We start from the raw sequence: 18,109 nt of genomic DNA on the forward strand, positions 1-18,109 counted from the left end.
ACACACAGACACAGACACAGACACAGACACACACACAGACACAGACACAGACACACACACACACACAGACACACACACAGACACACACACAGACACACACACAGACACACACACACACACAGACACAGACACAGACACACACACACACACAGACACAGACACAGACACACACACACACACAGACACACACACAGACACACACACAGACACACACACAGACACACACACACACACACACACAGACACAGACACAGACACAGACACAGACACAGACACAGACACAGACACACACACAGACACACACACAGACACAGACACAGACACACACACAGACACACACACAGACACACACACAGACACAGACACAGACACAGACACAGACACAGACACAGACACAGACACAGAGAGAAATGACAAGGACTGATGGATGAGCAGCCATGAAAGCAGATGAGGTAAATCTATTCGAGCTGACCCAAAGCAAGGACAGGATCTACTGCTAAGGGCAAGGCAAGCTGCAGAAATCCATTATGTGACTGTGAAGTCCCTTTTGGCTTTATGTGTGTCACACAAACACATCAAAGCATTCCTCATGCTTGGTCCCTGTTGAGAAGTGGGATATAAAAGATTAAGGAGGAGAATATTCTCTCTCTCTCTCTCTCTCTCTCTCTCTCTTTTACATTGTGTTTATGGACTGTTCAGGCATTTTATATCAGGCACATGTTATTTTTATATATCTAACAAATGACAAAAATATCCGTCACGGAATGCCAGATGGAGGAAGGGATGCGGGAAGCTGAGGCGCAGCACCCTGACTCCCACACTCACACCCTCTGCCCCTCATGCAGACCGCCCCCTGGGCCACCCCCTGGGCCGCCCAGCAGCTGGAATGAGAACAAACACCTACTTTCCCTCACACAGATGAGCATGAAGGATGATCTCCAAAGCCACCACGCCCAGACAGCCAGAACCCCAGAAGGCCCACCCAAGACCTCCCAAGGGGTTAGACAGACAGTGGTGGTCACCTGACTTGGGAGGAAGAGACCTGTGTTGGTGGTCAGTAGCATCCTCCAGGGAGACACAGCACGGGCTATATTGAGACCAGACATGTCTAATTAAGAGTTGTACTGACTTCTGTCATGTGGACGCAGCTGTGCCCTGGTGGCAAGGGCACTGCCCTTTGCCAAAGAAATCTGGCCAGCTCTACCGTTTCCTAGCTGAGGACTTGGGGCGTTTAGTTCCACTTCCTTGAGCCTATATTCATCTACAGATTGGAGGGGGTCTCAGGGGTTGCACTAGAGACACGGGGATTACGTAAGGTGTATCCGTCTGTGAAAAGGTTCCCTCACACATGATGGTGCTCTCAAGGATGAACCAACAGAGTACTATACCCTTCCCACTTGGGAAGGAGTTCCTGAGGCCATTAACCACATCACCCCTTAGACAACTCACGGGCTTCAAGGTGGCCTCACCCCACAATCTTAGACTCATCACCGAATTCCTTGGTGCTGTTTTTCCTAGCTGTGACTGGGTAATAAGACCTGTCTCACAGGGCTTAAGGGGAATAAGATGAATAAAGCTTACTGCGTCATCTGGTGCAAGGCAGGCAGACAGTAAGCATGAATTTCTCTTTTAGAAATTTACTTAAGTCTGTGGCACTGGGCAGGGAATCCTGTGCCTTGTGCATGCTGGGCAAATACCCTGTCACTGAGTTGCATATTGCTAGCCCTCCATGGGAGCCCAGTCCTCTGCCACCACTCTAAGCTTTAGGACACCTGGACACGCAGTGGTTCAGATCAGAATCCTGGAAGTAGGGAGAGACAGTAGGGCATCTAGAAACTGACTGGCGCTTACCCATCTACCCATTGGGGATACAGAGATGACAACTGCAGCCAACCTTTGCTGAGATGTCTCTGCATATTATGTACTGCACAAGCTCCTTCTGGATATGAGTCTCTTCCATCCTCATATAAATCCACAAATCACTGAGCCCGTTTTCCAGGTAGGAAAACAAAGGCACAGGGTGTTTCCTGGTCTGGGAAGTACTGGCAAGTCCCAAGGTTGACTGCTAATTACATGAGTGTTGACAAACTCATGGTTCACCATAAGGGCCTCTTTCTCAAAGGTGACATGCCAAGATGGGCCTATCATCCGCACTTCTGGCCCTAAGGTAAGCACTAGAGAGTGAGTAGAAAACAACTTTCCCTCTGCCAGATTTGATGTCAAAGTCCAATCGCTTGGGGAGGTGGCTTTACTGCAGACAAATCAGGCATTTCCCTGGGCAAGCCTGGTCAGATCTATATGTAAGCTCTATGAGCCTCCCTTCCCTGGTCTACACTGCAATGACAAGCTTAAAGATGACTATAAGCTTGAAGAGACTATGTGTGTCATGGGCCTGATTCATTGCTTGGCACATAATCGTTCTAACAACAAATCCAGGGCCCAAGGTTCCAATTTTAAAGTGAGAGACAGAACAAGAATAATAGAAAGTAGACCTCATTCTGAAAGTGCCAGCCTCTAGGGGTCCTTTCAAGGCGGGGTGCCATCTTGGATTTTTTTTTTTTTTCAGATAAGGTTTTACAATGACAGTTCTGAAACTTACTATGTAAAGATCCATCTGGTTCTGCTTACCAGTGCTGAGGTTAAAGGCCTGTGTCAGGGTGACACCTGGATTCACTTTTTTTTTTTAATTGATAGATTTCTTTTCTTTTTTTTTTATTGATACATTTCTACAACCATGCACTGATGTGTTTATAATTTTTATCTTGAATCCTCTTCTTTCCCTGGAGCTCTGAGCAGGGTTCCGAAAGGCCATGAAGGTCTTCTGGGAATTATGGAGGGCTTACAGGCCAAGAAGGCTCCTGAACCAGGGCCCTGTGACCATTTAGAGACATGAGAGCTCACTGGCCCATGCAGTCAGAAACTACTGAGAAGAAAGCTGATCTAGGCCACGTGACCTCACGTGATGGCTGGGTCACGCATGTTCCTGACTAGGAAAGGAAGCCATGTGCAACCTTCGCTGTTCCTCAAGGACCGGGCTCTTCTGTGAAACTGCACATCTCTGGTCCTTGGCCCTGTACTAAGCACTAGGCTTACTACTTCGTAGGTTTGCTGAAGGACACCAGAACAACTGTTGAAATGCTGCATCAGGACCTCAGAACTGCACAGTTTTATAATCACAGACCAGTGTATCCAGATGCAGCTTCTACGTGACCTTGGGCTGGGGACTGACTTTTGTAAGTTCATTTCTCATAAGCAGAACAGGGACCGTGTCAGTACCAAGACTATGATGCAGCCATGCTAATTCAAAGGCACAGCATGGGCTGCGAATTACAGCTCAGTAAAGCCTTTGCCTAACTAACCCTGGGTTTGATTCCCATCACACATAAGAACATAACACACAGAAATCCCTGAACTCATGTTTGACAAATCATAAGCTCAATAACTATAAGCTATCATCATCATCATCACTATTATTATTTATATTTATGAATGAGATTTCCAAAGCCTGGAGTAGTGGAGACCCTTGGGAAGGCAGTGAGGGCCCAGCCCATTCAAAATAGCAGAAAAGCCGGGCATGGTGGTGCATGCCTTTAATCCCAGCACTCGGGAGGCAGAGGCAGGCTGATTTCTGAGTTCGAGGCCAGCCTGGTCTACAGAGTGAGTTCCAGGACAGCCAGAGCTATACAGAGAAACCCTGTCTCAAAAAAACAAAAAACCAAAAAAATAGCAGAAAGACTTGCAATTTGGGAATGAGAAGAACAAGGGATGAGATGGCTTTTGAGGGAAGACAGCAGGATGCCAGCTAAAGGAGGGATAGCAGAATTACCAAATTCTTAGTAAAGAGTCCGTCACAGAAAGCATGATCCTTAAGTTACAAAAACAAAAGCCATGCATGCACCGTCTGGAAAGCCACCACCCAGACAGAGGGAGAGCAAGGAGCTCCTTTCTAAGTTGACGTTCGTCTCTGGGCCTCACAGATGACGTCAGAGGACAGTCAAATAACTTGCAGATGTGATCAGCACTTGTAATCTCAACAGCTCACAGCAAACACTTTCTCAGCTTTGAAGCATGAATGTGTGTGCTCGCGTGCGTGTGCATGTGGAAAGGCAGCTGCGAGATTCTGGGAACTGCTAACCATGGAGTTGAACATCAATCCCCCACTAAAAAGATAGCCTTTGGCCACTTAGGAAAGAACCACTGGGGGATGTGTGTCCGAGGGGTGGAGTGTGGTCTACTGAAATAACATTTCCTCTCCTTTGGATAGGGACTTTTTCTGGACTGTTGGGACAGTGGGTGTGATTTGGTAATGTATTCCAGCTCTGTATTCATCACTGCCGGAGAGGTTCCTATGCTAGGGGAAGAAGACATCAGAGGCGTCAGAGGAGTGCAACAGCCTGTGACTAGGGATAATGTCATCAAAGACCATTGCTAAGTCTCGAAAACCTGCAACTTAGTGGGTCGATGGGAGTTTGGAACTTACTTTGGCTTGTGTCCTGCTCAAGATTCTGATTAAAGCTCAGGACAGCATCACAGGTGACATACTTATCCAACAGGCAATGGAGGAGGTGAGAGGCTAGAAGGACTTGCTGGACAGTGGAACTCTTTGATTCTAAACCCTCTTTGCAGGAGGTGTTGCAAGCAAAGCTCCATGAAAACAATGTAACACCAAATTAAACACCACATTCCAATTATGGGAAAGAATGTAGCAGCCCGCTCTTGGGAACAATAAAAAAAATGAAGGACACAGAAGGTCCAAGGTTGGCTGAGCAATCTAGACTTCGTGTGATAAAGGCCATGCCTGGACCTAAGAAGTCATGGGAAGGGCTGGAGAGCTGTTTCTGCTCTGACAGAGGATGGAAGTTTGGTTCCAAGTGCCCTTATCAGACAGTTCACAACTGCCTGTAACTTCAGCTCCAGGAGGAGCTGATGTCTCCACCCTCCTTGGGCATCTACAGTCACATGCACATACCTTCTGTTCTTCCCCATACAAATAATCAAAATTAAAAAAGAAAGAAGGAGAAGGGCCTTCCCACTGTGCGAGGAACCAGGAGGTGAGTTACAAGGAACTGCTCTTGAGAAGCTCTGAAGGTTTTCAGGGATAGACACTCCCCCTTTCTCTGAAACTCTGTAGCATTAAGAGTTGGAGAGAGAACGGAATAGAAAAAGTAAGAAGGGTCCCAAGACCTCATAAGATCAGGTATTCACGCAAGGCTAGTCAATCGTGCAGTGGGAGGTTAAACTCGATGAGTTCGTGGACCCTTCATGCATTTGGTGTGCACTCTGCTCACCTGAATGAGAAGCAGACAAGCAAGGACCTGAAGGTCCCAGAACAGCAAGGAAAAAGAGGGGGAGGATGGCTAGCCATGACCAGAAAGCATCTTGCTGGAAGCATTTGCTTTGTTCTTAGCTGTCCTTAGGACCACAGCTTTTGAGAATTGAGAAGGGCCCTTTGGGAATCCCTGACTCAAGCTCTGACTATACAGAAGAGAGAGCCAAGGACTGGGGCTGACTGGTTCACCCAAGTCCACCCAAGGCATCCCAGAAAAGGCTGGGCTTGAACCCAGCCCAAAGAAGGCTTTATTTACATCCTACTCTGCCCTGGTTAACTGTATGACCTGGGCAAATTACCTAATTAATCTTCCTGTAACTGAGTTTCTTCCTCTGTGAAACGAAGACCCAGGGTGGCCATAAAAATAAAAAGAGGAGCCATGTGATAAGCACTTTAAAAAGCACCCAAGAAGAGCTAGACAATCACAACAGAACTACATGGTAACTGTACATAGCAACTCTATCTTCAGATGAGCACTGATGTACAACTCAGTGAGGAGGAGGGAGGCAGGGCAGGAACCCTCCTCATTCCATACTTAATGCAGGCGATGAGGTAGGTCACCCTTCTGCCAGAAGTCCCAGGGCTGGGTCCCCTGGAGGGTGATTCTACCCTGTTGCTGGGGTCTTAATAGACTCAGACAGGTGACCAATCACAGTTACCTTCTCCCCAGGTGTGACGGAGATGCGCCATACACAGTGCATGTGGGCAGAGTAGCCGTTGGGGTACTCAGGGGAGGAGAAGTTGCCGGTGCTGTCTTGGAGGGTCTCGCCACAGGCTGTCAAGGGGAAAGAAATAACTAAGCTGCTGACTGCAGGTGCCAGGTCCCCAGCTCACCTCTGAGCCTTGTCGGAACCCTTAAGGAAGACAAGAGTGGCTGAAGAAAGGTGTTCTGTCCCTTTAAGATGTACCCCTCCTCCTTACACATAAGCATAAACCATCCTACTTCCCTGGTCTAGTGCTGCCAGGGTAACCAGATGCCCCGTTGTCAAGGAAACATGGATTCCAGAGTTGAGGTCAAACTCCTCCTCACTGTCCAGGGGAGAGGCTAGTTGCTCCTCTTTCTGCCTCCTTTCTGACTCCTCATTTTTCTAGGCCCTTCCTAGCATCTACCAGCCTAGCCCAGGTTGATCCTTAACCAGAATACTGTGTTTCTCTATCATCCCCTCCTTCCCAACACCCATCCCGGAGACTTATAGCAGTCACTTTCTAGGGGTTCCTGGGCCCTGACCTCTGTCTTCCTTGGACCCTACCTTCCATCCCTCCTGGTCTGTCCCTTCCCTGCGCCAACCTGGGCATTTGTAGAGCTTCCGGGCCTGAGCGATGTCCCCCTTGCTGAGTCGGGTCCTTTGGCCAATGGAAGGCTTCACCCCGTTCACCTCATACTTGGGAACAATGGTGTCCAAGAAGATGCCCCTAAGAAGGACATGAGGAGGCTGAGGATGTGGGTCTGCCGGGAGGTGGGTGACGAAGGAGGGTGGCGTGTTCATCTACAGCCACAGGGCATGGCTCTGCCAGGACCCAGACATTCCTCAACAGGGTCAGGGAAGGGCGGGGATGTCTCACCCTGTCATTAAGCTGCCCACTGACCAGCAGCCACCCTGTTCCGTGGCAACTATGCCACAGGGGCTGGGGGGCAGGGGGCAGAAATGCTTTGAAAGATCAGGGACCCAGGGCCTTATGCTCAGACTGGCTTCAAACCGCAGCCCTGGGAAAGCTTTGGGCCCTCATTTGTCATCTCTGCAATACCAGCCAGCTTCCACCTCCAGACCTCAAATTCAGTCCCAATCGACTCCTCTCTTGACTTCCCAGGGTCAACTCATTACCCTCTCGACATGGCTGCGATTGGAGTAAGGCCAAAGGGTAACTAGCGGCAGCTTCCACAGTGGCTAGCCAGCTCACAGGGCACAGTGTCCCTCTTTCTCAACTCCTTCCTGCTAATCTCTGTCTTTCCATTTGGGAGGAGCAGAACAAAGAGAGACAGCAGTTCTCCCTTCCCCAGGGTCCCTGACTCATATCCAGCTGGGAAGGACCCAGAAGGGGGGTGTGAGCATGATGGGAAATAGAAGGAGGGTCTGTGGGGGTGGAGGGCTGAATGAGTTCACCACCAACAACAACCCCCTCTCCCTCCCCCCACCCCCCCACCCCCATCTCCCTCTCCATTCCCAGGTCCTGAGCTGGAAGAAAGGGTCAGGGGGAGCTTAGAAGGGAAGGGAGGAGAGCCACCACCCAGATGGGGCCATGGGTGCAGGAAGGGGTGTGAGGAGAGGTGGGGACATTCCTCCTAGTCCTGCAGGAGGGGTCTTCTCCTATCAAGCCCTGGTTAAGAAGGTATCTTGTGAACTGGCTATGGGGACCAGTCCAGGGCAAAAGTCAAGCTTTGTGCAAAGTAGCCAGTCACAAAATAGACCAAGCTGGTCCTGCTCTATGACCTCTGCTGAAGCAAGGCAATCAAACGTTCAAGGTCTGCAGGTTGGCGGGGCAGCTCAGTGGCCAAGACACTTGCCACCAAGGCCAATAAATGGAGTTTGATCTCCAGAACCCACATTGTGGAAGGAGAGAAACGGCTCCTGCATTTGTCCTCTGACCGCCACAGGTGCAACGTGGCATGTATGCGCACATACGTATACAAATATATATGTGTAAGAGAGAAAGAAATAATTTTATGTTCAAATCCTGCCAGGGTTACATAGTGAACTCAAGGTCAGTCTGGGTAACTTCGTGCAACCCTCTTTAAAAAATAAAAATTAGGGGGCTGGAGAGATGGCTCAGCAGTTAAGAGCACTGACTGCTCTTCCAGGGGACCCAGGTTCAATTCCCAGCACCCACGTAGCAGCTCACAACTGTCTGTAATTCTAGTTCCAGGAAATCTGACAGACACACATGCAGGTAAAATACTAATGCACATAAAATAAAAATTAAATAAAAATTAAAATTAATAGAACTGGGCACATAAGACAGAGGAACAGCATTTGTCTGGGGTCATAAGGCCTTAGGTTCAATTCTTAGTACTGCAAAACAAAACAAGGCAGAGAGGGCAGACAGCTAGAAGGAGGTGATCCCCTCTGGGCACCACCAGAAAAATAAACTGCCGTGGTGGCAGATGCGGGACAACCCTGGCTCCTTTGGGTTGGCACACTTTGGAGACCCCACACAGCAGGACTGGAGAACTCAGGTGTTTAGTCTTCTAGGCCACAAATCCTTGCTTCAACACAGCAATGGGCTAGCCTGCCAGCCCCTCACTAATGGCAGAGACTACTAAGGCAGACACAGCCACTAGCCCTTTGTCTAGGAGCTGCAGGCATCCAGAAGACTATCCTTGTCTTTGTCGTCTGCTGGAGTGAACAGTGAACAGTGCTGGAGGCAGGACACCAAAAAGAGAAAGTCTGCAGGAAAATGGCTTCCAGAAGGACTGGACCATCTCTCACCTGGAGAATGTATTCCGGGCATAGTGCATGATACTGTCAAAGTCATAGGTCTCTCCCAAGGACTCCACTTCTTGAACCTCCATCTTCAAGAAGTTATACTCCTGCCCTACAAAGACCGTGAGAAAAGTGGGGGTGGGGTCGAGGGAGTAGCCTGTGTCCTTCAGTACCTGTACCTGGAAGGGGGCTGCCTCTCTGAAGGTGAAAGGGAAGTAGAGGGGGAAAGGGGACAGGGACGTCTATAGAGGAGTCCTTCCCAGCAGAAAAGCCTGGAGAACTTGCTGAAGGGAGGATCAGGAGACCACAAATAAGGAGGAAGGACAGAGACTCGAAGGGCCATGATGAAAAACAGAACTAGCAAAGGGTGGGAGACAGGGAACAGGTAAGCCTGTGGGGATATCCAGGGATGAACTGACTGTAGTCCAGCCTTCTCACCAGAAGAGCTGGTTTCTGGCTACTCAACCTGACCCCCATGTCCATGACCAGTGTCAGACCCCTAAGCAGCTCTAGAAGCCCTAGGATGGGATCCAGACCCTGGGATGTGTGTACCTGGCTGTATGTTCTCCCGTACAATAGAGACATGGCGGTCCCGGTCGGGCCGCGTGTGCTCGTGCCAGAAGCCAATGACATGGCCCAGCTCATGGACCACGATGCCAAACTTGTCACAGTTCTTGCCGATGGAGATGGCCTGGGGGCCCCCACCTCGGCGACCCACGTAGGAGCAGCACCTGGAGGGCGGGGCCAGCTCAGGGGGGTGGTCCCGAGCTGGGGGAGTGCATCCACTCAGGGGGCTGGGCCAGGCTGCTGGGGGGTTGCGCAGGGGTGCGGATGGCCCTGGGCACCCAATGCGCAGGCTTTTTGCCAGGGTCTGAGCCATATCAATGGCAGATGCCCATAGCAGGGAGAGTGGATCGGCAGGCCCAGCTTAGGGGCAGCAAGAATGCCTAGGGCAGAACCTGGCTGGGGATCACCATCAAGGGGATCAGAGCCCAGGGGTCCCTGCTCACCCGCAGGGTCGGTAGGTGAATACAATATAGCTGTCCTCATCTGTGCGCTCCAAGAAGGTGACACAGGTATGCTTCTCCCAGTGTCTCATGGCCTGCCGGAAGACTGCCCTCTGGCTGCCTGTGGAAGGATAAGCTGGGCTGTGAGTGGGAGTTGGGGGCACTTTTCACCCACTGATACAATGTTACAGCCAACCCGCAGGCACACTGCCTGGCCAGGAGGCTGCGCACCAGTCAAAGGCAACAAGGACAAGGCCAGGTGTAGGCTCCCAGCAGCACACTCACCGGTGAAATTCCCTCCAATCACAAACGGGATGACCCCATCGGGCCACACCCGCTCAGGTCTGGACGTCGCTGCCCGCCTGCTCCGAGGCCTGCCTCTCCATCTGCCCCTGCTTTCCCTCTGCGGCTGTCCACTAGTGCCCTGACCACCCAGGGCAGAAGAGTTTCCTGGAATGGAATGAGGACAGAGTCAGCGGCAGCTAGTGAGTAGCCAGGGGGGAGGAGGAGACACAGGATAATGCGACCCATTATTTGTAGATTCTGGATTCGCAAATCTGCCTACTTTGCTAAAAAATTTACTTGCTAGTCTCAAATCGATACGGTCAGGCTTTCGTGAACATCCATGGACAAGTACAGGGCAGAAAAAAAAAAAACAGTTGGATGATCCAATCAATGTGTACACAGCCCAGCCAAGGTCGAACAAGGTGTTCTGTCTGCCTGTTTCTTTTAGGTGAACTGAGAACCACTTTGTAATTTTTTTTTTAATTTGGTTATTTAAAATGATTCCTAAGCAAAGTGCTCATGCGCTGTCTTGTGTTCCCAAAGCTGGGCTCATGGTGATGCAAACCTGTCATCCAGCTCCTGAAACGGTGAGACAGGAGGGTTATGAGCTCAAGGCCAGCCTGTGTTCACACTGAGTTTAAAGCCATCCTGGGCAACTTAGAGAGCCCCTATCTCAAAATAAGAACGTAAAAATGGAGCTGGGCATGTACCTCAGTGGTAAATGCTTGCCTGGCATGCATGAGGCCCCAGGTTCAATCTCCATTAACACACACACAAAAACATAACACAAAAGCTGGGATAAACCTTCCCAAGAAACACACACATTCAATATATTTGCTTGGGCTGAAGTCAATGCCGCTAGCTGTGAGTTTAGTATTAATGAACTAACTTTATATTAAATAAGGTGTCTTTAAGTGAAACACACATAAATGTGGTCATATAATGGTCAGTTTTCAAAAAAAAAAAAAAAAATGTCACCAAAGTCTGGTGGAAGCTTACATCTCTCCTAGGAGCAATGACTCGGCATCGGCTAATTCACTCTTCGTGGTATCTGTGTAAAATAACTATAAAGTCTGTAAGAGCTGTAAGGCTGTGTTCTAAGTGTCTGGAGATGCCCCAGGGAGCAGGAATGGGCGAGGACTCCAAACTAAGACAATGAGGCCCTCATTTCCCAGGAACTGTGGGGACCCAAGGGAGCTGAAGTTTGGATAAAAGCTATGTGCTTTCTCAGGGATTCTGAGCCTGAATTCCCACATGACACTGAAGCTCCATGGAATTGGGCAAATGCCACTGTCTGTCCCTGAATGTAGAGGAGACTTAGGACAAAGGTTTTCCCCCCAGATCACCTGGTGGTCTGGCCCCATGCCCTGGTAAAACTTTCCCCTGTGCTATCTTCATTAATCTCCACCAAACTTCTTTAGTCAATAAGATACCAGAGTACCCTTTGATGCCACCTGCCCTCCTGGGTAGTTAGCTTAAAATCCCTAAATTGTTCACACCAGGGCCATCCCTCCTGCTGGATAAGGAAGGTGGCCTGGCACATCCACCTCTGCCCAGAACTGAACCTCAATAGGAAACCCTTGCTTGAGCAATGGGAGAGCCCCATATGGGCTTTCCAAACCATGATCTAGTGCCATCCTGATGATAGACTGCCCCTCAGCACAGCAGTATGAAGGTTGGGAGAAGCCAATCCAGTCGACCTCTTTCCCCATCACCAGTGCCACACAAGGTGGTTGGCGCTTGAGCCACCAGGGAACAAAGAGCTTTGAGTCCAGCTTTGGGACATGTACATAAGTCCTGTCTGTGTGGCATGGAAAGATACCAACTGTACACATAGGACAAAAGAACACCGCAGTTAAAGGTGAAGAGTTAAGTCTTGGAGACAGTTTGGGATCCTGAAGAAGCTCAGGAGAACGGCTCCAGAGAACACATAGAAGCTTGCACACTGAGACCAGGAGGCTATTGGCCATAGCATCATGGACTGGGAAACAAAGGTTTGGGTGTTAGTTTTAGCCCTGTCACCTACACACTGTGTGTGATACGGGGCAAATCACTTTAGATTTGTGAGGCTTCGTCTCAGCTTCTGAAAAACATGGGTAGTCCTGACATTTATCACTTGTCCTGGTTGGAGTTTTTGTCAATTTGATACAAGCTAGGGTCATCTATCTGGTAAGAGGAACTCTTGAGAAAATGTCCCAATAAGATTGGCCTTAGAGGTAAGTCTGTCAGGTATTGTCTTGATTAATGACTTTTGTGGGAGGACCCACTTACTGTGGGGGGGTACCACCCCTGGACAAGTGGTCTTGGGTGTGCAAGAAAGCAAACTGAGCAAGACAGTAAGCAGCATTCCTCCATGGCCTCTGCTTCTACTCTTGTCTCAGATTTCTGCCTTGAGTTCCTGCTCTACTTTCTCTCAGTGATAGAGTATAACCTGAGAGGTGTATGATGATGTAAGCCCTTTCCTCCCTAAGTTGCTTTTCCTCATAATGTTTTATCACAGCAATGGAAACACTAACTATGACACTCTTAGAGGTGCGTGGAGATAATCAAGCTGGATAATACTTTTAAAAGTATTTTGTGAGCTATATGTCAGAAAAATACTGCTTTTGGGCTCCCATGGGTGTCAATATTTATTTCTCTTCTGGGAGGAGGATAAATATATCCCGAAGGAAGGCAAGCTCCTGTGTTGGGTTCAAGTTCATAGCCTATGTTCTGGGAGTACCTGGCTGGAAAGGGGGGGGGGGCAGTTCTTGTTTCCCAAATCTAAAACATTTCTAGGACACAGAACGCCAGCCTATCCGAGCATACCTGCAGCTTTGATGGATGACCTTCGGGCTGTTTGCTGTCTGAGAACTGCAGCCTGCTGCACCCGGAAGGCCCTCAAGTCCTCCTCATCCAGGGCAATGTCCCCAAGGAAGGCAGCTGGAGAAAAAAGAAGCCGGAGGCTGAGTTAATCCTCTTACCCTGGGCTGCACTCATTGTACTTATAGTCCTGACCCAGTGGGTACACACAGCCCTGACCCTACAGCCATTCTGATTCTCCAACATCACATGAGAAAGACAGAACAACAGAACAGCTTCTAGAATCTCTTTATAGATTACACTTGCCTTTTACTTCAAATCTCAACAATAGTGAAGGGTTATGACACTCGCTGATAGCCAGAGTTATTCAGGCAACTGAAGCAGAGGGACCACTTGGGTCCAGAGTTTGGAGGCTAGCCTGAGTAATAGAGCAAAACCTACCCTATTGCTTAAACAGTGAGATGGCTCAGTGAGCAAAAGTGCTTACCCCCAAACCTGATGACCTAAGGAAGAAGAGAACCAACTCCTGCAAGCTGTCCTCTGATCTACACACACACACTAACGCATGGTGGGAGGAGAGAAAGGAGTAAATAAAAATGTTAATAAATAGTTCCATGAAGACACAATTGTGTCACCTTTCCCAGCTTCAACAAATGCTAATTAGTACCTACTATGGGCCGGTCATTAAGTCAAAGACTAGCAACGCAGAAGAGGCCCCTAGCCCTGTTGGTGCTAATCTTTACAATACAAAGTTCATACAAGTAATGACTCAGAGAACTCTACAGAGAGACAAGTGCTCTGACTGTGAGACACTTTGAAGCAAAGAGACTGTAGTGTCTGAAAGCACATGTGTTAAAAGGTTTGGTCCTGCCAGGTGTGGTGGCACACGCCTTTAATCCCAGCACTTGGGAGGCAGAGGCAGGCAGATTTCTGAGTTCGAGGCCAGCCTGGTCTACAGAGTGAGTTCCAGGACAAGCCAGGGCTACACAGAGAAACCCTGTCTCACAAAACCAAAAAAAAAAAAAAGGTTTGGTCCTAAAGGTGGTGCTACTGGGAGATTCTGTGCACCCTTATAGGTACTTATGTCGCTCTGTGTATATGTGTGTACGTGTAAGTGTGTGTGTGCATCTGCTTGTGCATGTGCGTGCGTGCGCGTGCGTGTGTGTGTGTGTGTGTGTGTGCGTGTGCGTGCGTGTGTGTGTGTGTGTGTGTGTGTGTGTGTATGCCTGCCCTTAAAGGGGATTATGAAACCTTATCCTTTCCTCATCCCATTTTGCTCTGCCAAAGGCTCCCACCATGACCTGCTGCCTATATGAGGCTCCAGAACCATATTCTCCACTATCTTGGACTGGAAACGTGGGAACTGTGAGCCAAAATAAACCTATTCTCTAAGCCAGTCGGTCCTCTCCGGTGTTTTGTTACAGTGTCAGAAAGTTGACTGACCAGCCGTCTGTTTTGAGCCTGTGCTAAGCATGTAGCATTACATAGTGGATGCCATTTTAACCACATCAGGGAGGATATAGACTATTGTAAGATGTCTAATATGCTTGCCTGACCCAATAAGACTTGGCATGGGTTAGGCAAATCTAAGAGGCCAAGACTTAACACCAAGAAGTTCCTAGCTAACAGGGAAAGGTATAACAGTTGCCAACCAAACCCTACACTTCTGGGTCCTCCCTCTAGAGAGGAAAGGCCTAGCTAGGGGTAGGACAACCCCACTGCTACCCCCATCCCTAGGAGGTCATTTCCACTTCTGAGCCTGGGAAGAGAAGCTTCAGGAGAGATGGGTTGAACAGCCTCTCCTAGAGGAAGCAGAGCACAGCACTGCCTGCTTTGGAAGGAGCCCAGATGTAAGCTTCACACTGGGCTGGGCTGGGCCCAGGGAGGCAGGAGGCCAAGCTGGAGGTGGAAACACAGCGGCGGCTTCCCTGCAGCCATGGTGACATCTGCTTCTCATCCCCGCAGAGTCAGCATTACACAAATTGTTTTAACCTTGAGGCCTTACACACGGGTTCCTCCTCCCTGGTTGGCCCCACTGGGTGGATACGTATACATTTACTTTATCACACACTTAGTCAGACACAGATGGGTAATGTCCCGATGGGCATATGGTGACATCCAATCTTATGCTGTCTGTGCAGAGCCACTGAGGTCAAAGACTCCGCCTCTGCATATGTGAGCAGCATCCAGCATTGGATTCGGGATAGAAAGAACATATCAGAATGAATGAATGAATGAATGGAATATCATTTCAGCTTTCCTCTGGTCTGCAAATACATGTGCAGAGACACACACTCACTCAGACACACATGTGCAGAGACACACACTCACTCAGACACACATGTGCAGAGACACACACTCACTCAGACACAGACCAACTGGATGTAGCAGTGACCTCAGCAGCATCAAGCCAATCTCTCATTTAACAATCTAGGAAACTGAAGCCCAAAAGGAAACTGGCTTAAGTTAGACTATACTAAGCCTCTGGAAGGATTGATTTATATTCGGGCTTCACCATTCCTAGCCCGATGGATTTACCCAAGTCCATTACCTCTCTGGAACCCACATTGTAAATATGTATATACAAAAATAGACACACACACACACGCACACACACACAATACACACAGTCTCAGAGTTCTTAAAAAACATACAAGCTCCAACACACACAAGCCAGTGGCAAGCTCTGAACTCATTAAGCCAGTAATAGTAGCAATAATGACACCTTGTGTAAATGTCTGTTGAAATTTACCCAGCGTCTTCCAGTTCACAAAGTGTTCACTCATTAATGAGTCCATTTAATCCTAGCCCGCCCACAACTGCTCAGTAAGCCACAAGGCACCCCTAGGAGTGTCCCACTTCAGATATCTGGAGAGATAACATTGAAGCTCGATGCCAGCCCCCTTCCTTGACTTCAGAGATCAGGACCCTGGGGCCAGAGAGGGAGGTGTAAGCCCAAGGTCACCCACCAGCTGGTAACTAGTTGTGTTTGGGAAGGCTTCTCTTAAGATGACACCCTCCATGACCCAGGCTTTGTAACTGATGTGACAGAGACACAAGAAGATTCTCAGTGGCATGCACAAAGGGGTCTGGAGGATTCCTATGTGACAGGATCCCAGGACCACCTCACACAGCTGTATACTTTGTACTTTTGCTTGTACGTGGTACCTCCAGGCTTTTGCACACACACCCATGGGCATCACCAGGCACAGCTGTTCCTCAGTCTCCCCAAATGTCGATTCCAGGACCCCTACAGACTGCATAGAATCTTGACATACTCGGGTCCGTATATAAAGTAGCATTGTGTTTGCATAGAACCCACTCATGTCCCTCCTATATTCTCTCCTTTTTTCTTCTTTTTCTTTTTTGAGACAGGGTCTTATATGGCTCATTCTGACTTCAAACTCCCTATATAGCCAAAGATGATCTGGAAATTCTGATCCTCCTGCCTCTATTTCCCAAATGCTAGGTCTACAGATATGAACCACACCATACCTGTTCCAACTCAAAGTTTGTGCGTGCTAGGTAAGCATGCTACCAAGTATCTTCACCCCTCCTATATACTTGAGATCATTTCTAGATGGCGTATAATGCTTAATACAATGCAAATGCCAAGTAGCTATTACACTGCATTTCTTATGCAATAATCACAAAGTCTGTAGAGGTTCTGTCCAGACCAACTTTACACCTTACAGAAGGCGGCCGAGCCCATGCTGGAAGATAAGCCAACAGTGGAGTCTTTGGAAGGTGAAACTAGTCTTTGAATCTAGTTTGGCTCCCACTAGCTGACATTCACGTAAACTTTCTGAAACCTCTGTTTTCTCCCATCCAAAGAAAACACATGATATAATGCATCTCCTAAGATTACTTTACGGAATAAGGACATGTCTACGAAGCATCTAGCACTGGAGCCTAGAGCACAGAAAGCAATGGCGAAACATCCAGTTCACTGTGCTTGCCACACCAATCCCGGAGACTCAGAGTCAGCTCCAAACCTTCCCTAGACATGCTGGGTCTCTTGCACTCACTCCCCATCTGAACGAATCTATGGACAGACACTACAGAACCATGTTGGCCTATGAGTCCAGGCAGTGTGGGACCAGGGCAGGGAAAGTAGAAGGAGCAGGGTTGGCTACAGAGCTCAGCTGGATGCCCTGTGGTAGAGATGTCACGGCTGAAGAATGCATGGGAACAGAATGGGGGCAGGGTGGGGTGGGAGGGGAGCTTACGGCCAGGAGTTGGGCTGACAGCTGGTCCATCTGGGATCCTAACCTTAGGAAGCCGGACAATCCAGATGCAAGAGAGTTCAGGATGCTTTCCTGGCCCAAAGGAAGCCCTGGGGTCAAGGTCAGGGTCAAAGAAGCAACTGTTTTCAACACGGTATCACAAGTTTTTGTTTTGTTGTCTGGCTATAAACCAGGCAGGAAGCACTTGAGGCTCTGTAGCCAGGCCCAGTGCTGGAGGGGAAAGATCAGAGAGACACACATATCAATATGCATGTGGACCTAGAAAGCAAGCAATCTTTGTCCCTCAGGTCAGCTTCTGGACTCCAAAGTTCCCTCCCCTTGGCATGGCCAGGTCTCACCTCCTGAGTGGAGCCTGGTTGGTGTGATGGAGCTCCAAGGGCTTGTATGCAGCACAGGCATGTATTTCCCTCAATGAATGCAGACTTGTAGCCAAGGGAGGAAGTACTTAAGGCCCCAGACTATGCAAACAGACTCATTCCGTCATCCACTTACACACCAGTGCACATCTGTGCCTGTGCTCACACAAGAGCCCAACACACACAGGTGAACAGACCTGCTATGAAGCAAAGACTCACACACAAATATATACAACCAATTCCCTGTGCGAGTTCCAGTGTGTTCTGACCAATAAGAGAAAGCAAAAGCATTTCCTTGAAGGAAAGGGGCTGCTTGGAATGGACAGAGGCGTGCACGTGTGTCAGGAGGAAGAAAGAGCCACTAAGCCCCATATACCGCCTCAGGAGGTGGCCTGCTCCCCGCCACCAACACTGGAGTTTTCCCCCAAATCACTGGAGTAACAGAGTTCATAAGAGTCCCTTCTTCTGCCAGCAGTGGTGGGGCACGCTTTAATCCCAGCACTCAAGAAAGGCAGAGGAAGATTTCTGTGAGTTCCAGGCCAGCCACAGCTACACAGTGAGATCCTGTCTCAAAACAAAAGAAGAGTCCTCTCATCCTGAGGCATCTCACCGGTCCCTCTCCATTAGGGCCCATAAGAGATGTTTTCCTCGACTCTTAGGGCAT

The 18,109-nt window shown here is 49.0% G+C and overlaps 1 protein-coding gene across 4 annotated transcripts in view; it reads right to left on the reverse strand.

Annotated features, from left to right (window-relative positions):
- The window catches only part of Bmp1 (bone morphogenetic protein 1), a 49,841-nt gene that overhangs the window by 27,711 nt on the left and 4,021 nt on the right, over positions 1 to 18,109 (reverse strand). For 3 of the 4 annotated variants that reach the window (XM_029469021.2, XM_021181280.2, XM_085828749.1), the window contains 7 exons: positions 12,849 to 12,962; positions 10,041 to 10,205; positions 9,759 to 9,876; positions 9,301 to 9,479; positions 8,755 to 8,860; positions 6,618 to 6,742; positions 5,989 to 6,104 (listed from right to left, as the gene is read on the reverse strand). In XM_029469021.2, coding sequence (XP_029324881.1) covers positions 5,989 to 6,104; positions 6,618 to 6,742; positions 8,755 to 8,860; positions 9,301 to 9,479; positions 9,759 to 9,876; positions 10,041 to 10,205; positions 12,849 to 12,962 — 923 coding nt within the window. Of the gene's footprint in view, positions 1 to 5,988; positions 6,105 to 6,617; positions 6,743 to 8,754; positions 8,861 to 9,300; positions 9,517 to 9,758; positions 9,877 to 10,040; positions 10,206 to 12,848; positions 12,963 to 18,109 lie in introns of those variants that run through there. The other variant, XM_021181281.3, reaches the window with a different exon arrangement.

The sequence above is a fragment of the Mus caroli genome, unplaced genomic scaffold (genome assembly GCF_978045245.1).
Source record: "Mus caroli unplaced genomic scaffold, Mus_caroli_1 scaffold_12, whole genome shotgun sequence".
Taxonomy (NCBI): Eukaryota; Metazoa; Chordata; class Mammalia; order Rodentia; family Muridae; genus Mus; species Mus caroli.